The sequence below is a fragment of the Mercenaria mercenaria genome, chromosome 14 (genome assembly GCF_021730395.1).
Source record: "Mercenaria mercenaria strain notata chromosome 14, MADL_Memer_1, whole genome shotgun sequence".
NCBI classification, from domain to species: Eukaryota; Metazoa; Mollusca; class Bivalvia; order Venerida; family Veneridae; genus Mercenaria; species Mercenaria mercenaria.
Genome location: NC_069374.1, coordinates 26012954 through 26023659, shown reverse-complemented (window position 1 = coordinate 26023659; position 10706 = coordinate 26012954). Strand labels below are relative to the sequence as shown.

At 34.2% G+C, this 10706-nt stretch overlaps 1 protein-coding gene across 2 annotated transcripts; it reads left to right on the top strand.

Moving 5' to 3' along the window:
• Positions 1–364: 364 nt before the first annotated feature.
• LOC123527075 (kielin/chordin-like protein) lies at positions 365–10065 on the top strand. 2 transcript variants are annotated; one of them, XM_045306347.2, is made up of 4 exons: positions 365–494; positions 2282–2572; positions 6594–6740; positions 9585–10065. In XM_045306347.2, the coding sequence occupies exons 1-4, from the start codon at positions 395–397 to the stop codon at positions 9740–9742; spliced, it is 696 nt and encodes a 231-aa protein (XP_045162282.2). In that variant the 5' UTR covers positions 365–394; the 3' UTR covers positions 9743–10065. The 2 variants fall into 2 exon arrangements, with proteins under 2 accessions (XP_045162282.2, XP_045162279.2); XM_045306344.2 differs by having other exon boundaries at positions 9501–10065.
• The last annotated feature ends 641 nt before the right edge of the window (positions 10066–10706 follow it).

Here is a 10706-nt window from a genome sequence, read left to right as displayed (position 1 = left end):
GCGAAAATATCAGGTATGTTTTTCACTGGTTACGCAGATCAAACGGATGAAACTGCCTGCTAACCTTTGGTTTCTTGGAAAATGCATGAAATAAAAAGAAAATGACTCTTTGTTTAACATTAATATCAAACTTTTTTTCACTTGCTCGTGAATAATCTTCATTCGATGTTCACTCGGCTACTTTTACTGAAACAAACAAAATTCTTCTATATGATTCTAATGTTTTTTTCACCCTTGTTCCATTCGCTACTACTGGTGAGCTACTAGGCAAACACATATTTAAGCAAGTAAAACCAAAGGTTGACAACAGTTTTGATACACCGTCCAGTATAAATAAGCGATCACTTTGAAGCGAGCCCTCATTTTCGACGAAACATATTTTACGAGTAGAGATATGGAACTGACATTTACCTTTAGCGTTCTACTGGTACTTACTGGTATAGCGTATACACATGGGCGCTGTCAAGTGAACGGTATATCATACGCAGTGGGTGGTAAGACCTTTTTACTGTTGCTAGTTTGATCTATTAAATCCGTAATTATATGGTTTTACTAAAATTTCGGCTTTAGTCTACAAGATCCAGACATAATCTTTATAATCTGTAAGGCATTCTAGAGACCTTCAAGACTTAGTGTGGTTGTAGGATATTTTTGGATTTTCAAGATATTTTCAAAATGTTAATTTTATTGCCAAAGATGCATTTTCACCAAGTATAATTTTGGCAGATCAAACATTTTGAATAAATACTTTCATTGAAATTGCACTCTTTTTTTATATGAAATATTGGTTTGATGCCTACTAAGATAACCTATAATTCTGAAACAACCCCGCAATAAATTTAGTTATAACTTAAGATTTAAAACATTTTGTGTCCAATATGGCCTGAAACAAGTGAAATTAATCTTACCGTGTCAAATGTTTCTAAACTTATTAAGAAGCGTTCGGGGTTCTTTGGAATGATGTTTAAAAGGAATAGTACATTGTCTCATTTTTGAAGAGAAGTGAAGAATAGAACTTGTTAAAAGGTACACCATACCGTTTTATTCGAATCAAATTCAAATCACACATGAATAGTGTTCAATCTGCAAAAGAGATTAAAGAATTTAAAATTAAGTGGTAGTATACTGTAAGAGTAAAGAACTTGAAGTAACCGTTTCTGAGAATAGAAAACTTTGTAGACAGTACATTATGAAATTTAAGCTTAAGGCAAAACGTAATAAAAATAATTATTTTGTTTCCACGGTCAGTAACATTACAATCTTTGCAGAGAATTTTTGAAATATAAGACTCAAATATTGATGTAAATTATATATATAAATTATGAAATATTAAAGTGAATTTTTTTACAGTAAATTAAAGAAATATTATTATAGTGAAATATTTCTGATACTTTAGCAGTGAATTATTGAAATATTATAGAAAAATATTTCTGATAATTTAAGTATAAAAATGTCAAATTCAAATGATCAAAATTTGTTAGTTTTAGTACATTTCTCTAGAACACTAGATCTTTCATTTTCTGTCTTGACTGCGCGCCTCTTGTGAAAGAATTGCATCACTTCACGAATATAATATCCCCTTTATATTGAATTTTTAACTATAAATTATAGTTTTGTTCTATGTATCATTTCGATATCGACAATCTTATTTCTCGTGTTTGTTTGAAATAACAAGCGTTTATCTTTTTTATAAATACATAATGTTTTGGCACATTCGTCACATGCTTTTGCACTGAATTTATGAAATCGGACATATATGAAAATATCAATTTCGTTGATAAGAAACTACATAATTACTACAATCTTGTTTTAAACCATTTAAAAGACACGAAATGAAAAGAAAATTTGTTGAACAGCTAGTGTTTACCTTGAGAAAAACTTTAAGTCTTACACTGAAGCAAAGAAATGATCTGCAGGTATTGCAACAACACGTTCATATCAGATTTAAATACAATCAAAATAAATGAAAATATTTCTTCGTTCTAGTTACCTTAGGTACGGTTTTTCTCATCCCCTGTGCTCAATTTTGTTTTATGTCAAACGAGTTTTTAATAGGTTAGGTCAGATTCACAAAGCTTTCTTGAGACAAAGTTAGAACTAAAGTGTAAGGTGTTTTACTAGCATCATTTTAAGTAGATTCAGCATTCCCGCGTTAATTCACACAAAAAAAGAACGTGTAATTCTCCTACATTATCAAATTGGTAACGCGATATTTTTTTATGAATAAACTGATCTGTATTGTTAGTATTCATGCAAAAAAAACATATAAATATTTTTTTAGATACCTTTGAGCATCCTGAAGATCACTGCAAAGTTTGCGAGTGTTGTAAAAATGGAACGTTTACCTGCCTAATTAAAGAATGTCCGACGCTAAATTGTGGCATATCGAAGCAACAGAATACTTCGGATGGTTGTTGTCTGGAGTGCATGCCTGAATGCAACAGTGCCAACTGCAGTACGTCATCGCTGGATTGTTCCGAGGATAGATATGCGTATCACAAAAACGCTTGTTGTCCATCATGCGGATGCAATCTGCGCGACACGTACTGGCCAATGGATACAGTGCCTCTAGGTATGTGTTGCTAGATAATAACTATGTTGTATATTGCCATTTCTCGAGGGGTACAAGACTTTTTTCACATTTTGGAACGCATAACTTCACTTTCGTCTCTTCAGTTGAAAAAATAAACTTGTTCGTGGTAAGAATATAATGTTCTTTAAAACTGTTGGTCCCATCTTAATCAAAAGCAATGTTCCAATGCGTATTCAGATCTGAGTGAATGCAGACGCTTATTTTAATAGTTTTCGTCGCAGCTGTATGAAGCTCGTTTTCATGACCTATAGTGACCTATGCCACGGGACTATTATTGCTCGATAACGTATCATATGTATTTTTAGCTACACAAGAGATTCAAATTTCTTATTTGCTAATTTGATGAAAGTGCTCGTTTATTTTCACTCAGTGATTTTTGAAACGCTGAGTGATATGACGAATACAGCATTCATGGGGTATACCTGAAAGATATGTCCGAAACGAAAGTTAGTATCCCGTGTTTTGTGAAGAAGAATAGTTGTTTCCATCAGCTATTTAAGACACGTGATCATGGCTTTAGTGCATAACGGATAACTTGTCTTTTACGGCTATGTGTTCATTGTGGATAGATAGATCTTCAAATCAAGGATAGTCAGACTGGAAACCTTAGTATAGAGTCAAAGTATTTGGCTTGTTTTAGATAGAGAACAGCAAATAGTGTACTCCAACTACACTGCGCCGACCATCTTTAAAAAAAAGATATTTCTATACTAGTATTTAGGATGTGTTCGTTGCATAACTATTAAAGTCAGATATTGTCCTTGAAAGGCTCATAAAAATTTATGCCGAATTTATTTAACGAAACACAATTAAGCAGGTTAACAGTTTCTGCAAAAGAAGGAATATGTGAATTCTGTTTCGTTTATATTTCAACCAACGGATTCCGGGAACGGCCAGAATAGGCCATATTGCACATCATTTGTTATGAATGCATTTTCACACGTGTGAACAAAATAATTTTAGGAATTCGAACTCTCTTTTCAGCTCTTTTTTTTATAATTTTGCATCTTGCCAAAAAAGCACACCTCCACTCATTGAAAACAGTTGTAAAATGTAACCAAATGGCTGTTTCACATTTTCACAAACACGATGGAGTATTCAGTTTGCAAAATTTGTGACTCTATCGTTAGCTTAAGTTTCTTGTTTTGTTGGGTTAAAAGAAAACACAACCATATTATTAAGGTAATATGTGCACATTTCCAACATTAAATAGTGATTTTTTGCATCTGCATGGTTTTCTCATGTAAAAAGATTCTTCTCCTGACATGTCCGAACCTACAGACTCGAGGGCATGTAAAAGTCGTTACCATAGCCATTCGGCCACGGGGGTCCCGCAGAGGTTGAGAAGTCAGACAGCTACACTGTTCTAAACGAAGTTAACCACACTACTAGGCTTAAAAATTTATTGTTATTTATAATTAAGAAAAAGCTTTAAAAGAGCTTTTTCTCGTATTCGAGATCTTAGACATTTGCGAATTAAGAATACGTGGACTGTAGACACTTAGGATGGTCGATATTTCAAGGGGACCATCTTAACATAATTTATATTATGTGCGGTAAGAAAAACATGCCCATAATTGGTGATAAGGTCTGGCTTATTATGCCATCACTTTGCTGTGGGGGATACAGATTTGGTTTTGTCTGTTCGTCTGCCTGTTTGTCTATCAGAGAAAATATCGCCAAAAGAATTTGACTTACCGTCATTATACTTGACTGAAATGTTCTTCGACATTACAAGTTATACATCTGTGACAAAGTGGGCAAATGAGCTAGCGTGATCGCCCAGTGTTCGTCGTCCGTCGTCGCCGTTCGACGAAATCAATGTCGCTTTGAACTATTAGATTTGGCTTAGATCAAATTACAACGAGGTGTGGTGTGGTTTGCATTTATAGAACGCAGGTTGGTACGAAATACGTAATCTTTTTTTATTTCAAACAATGGCTATATTAAGCCAAAGTCTTTGACAGTATTCTGTTTTTGTCCACAGCTTAAGGCAAAGACAGTTAACAGGAGGATCAAATGGCCCAAGGTCGCTCAACTGGGGAACATCTGGAGTAAACTCTCAAGAAACTGTTTTCTTTTTCTGTATTTTTAAAGGAAGAAACAGAAAGGAATCATTCCGACTGCTGCATCTTTAACCTTTAACATAATGATCTTAAAAGAAATAGCAGTTATCTACTTTGGCTAATCACCCCACTAAGTTACAAGGATGCAGATTAAAGGCTTCTCAACAAATGCTGAGGAACTCTTTTCAGTGTGTGGACGTCAATGCTTTGAACATGTGACCTAGTAATATATCAAATTATCAAAAGGCAGATTTCTTAATAAGCGAATTTTTACGTGTTTCTGAAGTATTCTGATGTCATAGATGTAGGTTTCCGCCATTTTCAGAACAAACCCGATAGTTCCCGAATATGGATGTAGGGGAAAGGTACGGTGCGGGGATTAGGAACAACCGAATTTGCACGGTGCTGGTGTAAATATTGACCCGTCCGAAAAAACTACCGAGAACGCGTTTAAAATCCTATAAATTAAATGTGAAAAGACTGGCCCGATATTAAAATAATCACAGTATATTATTTATATTGTATGTGAAAAATGAGTTCTGCCAATTTGGATGGAACACTTTATAATAAGTAAGGACAAAGCATGTCTCCCAAAATACACATAACTTTACGGTGATTTCATTGCAACTTGAGAACGGTAATAAACAAAATCAATTGATCAAACAATAGGAACATAAACATTATTTGATTGAACAATCAGACAAGAAAAAGCTAATCACGGTGTTCTCGTGCTCTCAACAAACTTTGAAAACATTGTACCCCTCTGCATTGGTGTACGTTTTAATGTAGTACTATTTTTGCAAGCAGTTTATTTTTTTGTTTTCATGACGCCTTATGTTTTCTGTTTATATTTCTTCTACAAGATGGACTTACAGTTGAATTTCTTTCCTTTTTGTTGATATTGTCTTCCATAAAACGGCGGGTTAAGACACAGAGAAGGCAAATCTAAGGCATTTTTTAGAAGTCATTGGAAAGTAATTTTGTAGGATTTACCTGAGGAAATTTCTCTTTCGTTTTTGAACTTTTACACCTAAAAGTCACTCATATATCGTCTAAATGATTTTGTCCATATGACAGTCATTCCCCTCTCGTCAAAGTGATCGACTCATATAACAGTCATTCCTATTTCGTCTAAATGATCTTGTCCGTACAACGGTCATTTCTATTCGTCTAAATGATCTTGTCCGTACCACGGTCATTTCTATTTCGTCTAAATGATCTTGTCAATATAACTGTCATTCCTATTTCGTCTAAGTGATCTTGTCCGTACAACGGTCATTTCTATTTCGTCTAAGTGATCTTGTACGTACAACGGTTATATTCCTGATTCGTCTAAATGATCTTGTCCGTACAACGGTCTTATTGATCTTCTCCGTACAACGGTCATTTCTATTTCGTCTAAATGATTTTGTCAATATAACTGTCATTCCTATTTCGTCTAAGTGATCTTGTCCGTACAACGGTCATTTCTATTTCGTCTAAGTGATCTTGTACGTACAACGGTTATATTCCTGATTCGTCTAAATGATCTTGTCCGTACAACGGTCTTATTGATCTTCTCCGTACAACGGTCATTTCTGTTTCGTCTAAATAATCTTGTCCATATAAGTCATTCCTATTTCAACTAAATGGTATTGTACATATAACACTCATTCCTATTTTGACTAAACGATCTTCTCCGTACAACTGTCATTTCTATTTCGTCTAAATGGTCTTGTCCATATAAGTCATTCCTATTTCGACTAAATGTTCTTGTACATATAACACTAATTCCTATTTTAACTAATTGATCTTGTTTATAACAATATATTGTGTCAATTTAAAGTAAACCTACTTATGCCAGTTACATACTTTATTGGGACCACTTTAGCTAAAGATCTGAACAAATTTGATGAGGAATGAATATATTTAAAACAGTATTAAATACCCTGCAGGTCATTTTGGATCATGTAACAGATGCACATGCCACCAGAACGGCACTTCTACATGTAGGTCCGCCGATTGTCCCGGAAGGTTACTCGAATGTGTTAATCCTACGGCTACGAAGAATGGCAGTAACTGCACGTTTGAATGTCCTGATGGTGAGTAAAGATACATGTAGTTCCTAATATTCTTTATATTTATCCGACTTCTAGAAACTATATTCAGCAAAAGAAATAGTGAGAGTATAAGAGCACTTGTAATAATTCTTTATACATGTTAAAAGTACATAGATAGCAACAATACAATTATTATCAGTAAACCTATTTCACAGCTTTATGGGAAATTCTTGTATTATCTGTAGCAGACTTTACATCCGATGATGACAAGGGGAGTTAGTTTGTGCAGAAAAAATAGTTACTGTGCGTAGATACGGAGAGGACGTGCTGTTTTAACATTTTCTATACACACGCAGTCAATGAAAGCCGAGGCATAAACATAAGTAACTACGGTATACAGCGCATAATATAAACACATTTAATGCCCACAGGCATTTTGTATCAAAACGTTTTATGCTAGAATAGCGTTAATTTAGGAATAACGCACGTTTTTTTCGTGTAATAGCATTTGCCGTATCCCGAGAGATTGGTTACAGCTATGTAGAGGGAGGGTACTAACGATTCCCGAGGGATTCTGAAGATGTTTCAACACGAAATGAGCATGCGCTAAAGCTATTCTAGCATAAAACGCTAAAAACTAATAAATGAATATATTGTCCCTCGGTGTCATTATATTTTATTTCGAGTAAAACATATAACTGTGCTGTTAGTGTTATTGTTGGTACATGTGCAGTGTGTTATGTTTTTGTTGATACAAGTGTATTGTGTCATGTTTATGTTGATACAAGTGTATTGTGTCATGTTTTTGTTGATGCAAGTGTATTGTGTCATGTTTATGTTGATGCAAGTGCATTGTGTCATGTTTATGTTGATGCAAGTGCATTGTGTCATGTTTATGTTGATGCAAGTGCATTGTGTCATGTTTATGTTGATGCAAGTGCATTGTGTCATGTTTATGTAGATGCAAGTGCATTGTGTCATGTTTATGTTGATGCAAGTGCATTGTGTCATGTTTATGTTGATACAAGTGCATTGTGTCATGTTTGTGTTGATACAAGTGCATTGTGTCATGTTTGTGTTGATACAAGTGCATTGTGTCATGTTTGTGTTGATACAAGTGTATGTGTCATGTTCGAGTAGATGCAAGTGCATTGTGTCATGTTTATGTTGATACAAGTGCATTGTGTTATGTTTATGTTGATACAAGTGTATTGTGTCATGTTTATGTTGATACAAGTGTATTGTGTCATGTTTATGTTGATACAAGTGCGTTGCGTCATGTTTATGTTGATACAAGTGTATTGTGTCATGTTCGTGTAGATGCAAGTGCATTGTGTCCTGTTTATTTTGATACAAGTGCATTGCGTCATGTTTATGTTGATACAAGTGCATTGCGTCGTGTTTATGTTGATACAAGTGCATTGCGTTATGTCTATGTTGATACAAGTGCATTGTGTAATGTTCGTGTAGATGCAAGTGCATTGTGTTATGTTTATGTTGATACAAGTGCATTGCGTTATGTTTATGTTGATACAAGTGTATTGTGTCATGTTTATGTTGATACAAGTGCATTGTGTTATGTTTATGTTGATGCAAGTGCGTTGCGTCATGTTTATGTTGATACAAGTGTATTGTGTCATGTTCGTGTAGATGCAAGTGCATTGTGTCATGTTTATTTTGATACAAGTGCATTGCGTCATGTTTATGTTGATACAAGTGCATTGCGTCGTGTTTATGTTGATACAAGTGCATTGTGCATTGCGTCATGTTTATGTTGATACAAGTGTATTGTGTTATGTTTATGTTGATACAAGTGCATTGCGTCATGTTTATGTTGATACAAGTGCATTGCGTCATGTTTATGTTGATACAAGTGCATTGTGTCATGTTCGTGTAGATGCAAGTGCATTTTGTCATGTTTATGTTGATAACCGTTAGATACGAAGTTAGTAATGTTTCACTATTTATCGTTGTAATATGGTACAGGAGAAGTCGCTATAATCGGGAAAGACAAATGTTGTCGACCTATAGGCATTGCACAGTATTATGGCGTTTTAAAATGTAAACAAACAAACTATTAACCAAACATTATGTCCATATACAACATTTTCGATACAAATACTAATTCCTCTTTGGCCGATCGTTAACGTGCTCCGTTTCGTACGTTTTTATCGTGAGTTCGATTTCCAGACAAGTATAATTTTTATTACTCAAATATTATCTGACTATTTTCGTATTTTTGTTTTAATAACGTTCAACGAATGAAGCTCTCCTGTGATATTTTAAAGCACAATGAGTTAGTTTTATAAATTCTATGTTAATCGTATACGTCGCTTTAAAGAGCCCGGCCATTATATCAGAATTGTTTAATTTCAAGATAATACCGATTGTTATACGAAAAAAGAACAAAACAATGAATAAACAAGCTTACATGAAGTATGTAATGCAAAATAAAAAAAGGACGGATTGAAAATTCGAACCAACAAAAGTATTCACTTTAAAATGATCAAATTTCTATCCGCTCATTCCCTCCGCCAATACGCCAGCTGATGATCTACCTTCAATATATTTTTTTTTAAACGAGAATACTTCAGGTTCTGCTAAGAATAAAACCGCCATAATACTGTGTGGTACTTAGAACAGTTTTATCACTACAAATGTTTTAGTGGTGTTATTTTGACGCCAAATTTCTTTAGATAATTCAAACTTTATTAGATAATGGCGCAAAGGTCAATTCAATCATTGTAAGTCGTTATTCGTTCGCAAATAGCTTATCATTTCCATGTTATTTTTTCCTTGCAGAATATACATGCAGAAGAAGCAATGTCTTACTGAAGAAAAACGAGTGGACGAAAATTGCATTTCTATACTGTACTTGCTTTCCAGATCATTGGTATCCAAGAGGCGCTTGTTTTGATCCAAGGTGGACAGGCAAAATAATCGATAATGCAAGAGATAACAAATGTATGGCTGATTGGTCATATGAAAACATAACATTAGTACCAACAAGAAGGATTGATTATCGGAGTTTCTTTTTATTATAAGCAATAACTTTCACCAACTGTAGCATTCCCGCAGATTATAATGACGACATGTGAAAGAAAGACAGAAAACTTGAATATATGAAATAAAACTGTAAACATCTCTCTTTGTCTTCGTCGGTTTAATAGCATATTCAACATCTGCAAATAATATTTGAACCGGAAGGTGTATTGACTCACAAAAGAGACAAAACGTCACAGAATAACCAATATAACTAATATTCCTTGTTCATTGGTATCACGTTTAGCTCTGGTGCCGTGGACTCGTAACGACAATTGGCAAATTTCGAATTCTCTGCATGCAATTTCGGCATTCTCCGTTTTTTTTACGGAAGGCCATGTGTGTACATTGAGCTGTATTTACATTTGACACAAAGTAATTACATGGAAATTACCGAGTGTCATGACGGAATTTGCCAAGCTTCATTACGGGTCTGCCTCCTTTAGCATTGTTAGCACTTTTGTTGCGGGGAAGACATCTGTATATACGTTATTGAGACAGTGCTTGGCTTTGATATCGTATGGTTGCTTCTTTAGAATTGTTAGGATTAGCTGTGGTCATTATTGCCTGTTATCCGATTGACGAACATTAAAAGAGTGCATGGAATTTACATAAACAATCTCCCGATTCATTTAAAATTTAGTTTAGTTTTAGTTTAATTATAGTATTTTTTTTGTATTTGTTATTAGGCATATATACAATAATATGAACACAAAAGTAATATATACAAATGGATTGGTCCACGAGTTATATCAACATCAGCAAACGGCCCGTTCCTTCGTATAAAACACTTTGCTTTTATTTAATTACATGTAGTATCTTATCTAATAAACAAGTCACACGAAGCATATACATGGAGGATAGCATTACCCAAAATTGTTTCTGAAATACCCGCTTGTATGTTACAACCAGTTTTGAAATAAAAACCAGTATAATTGTAATAATTTTATTACACAAGTTGTTGGG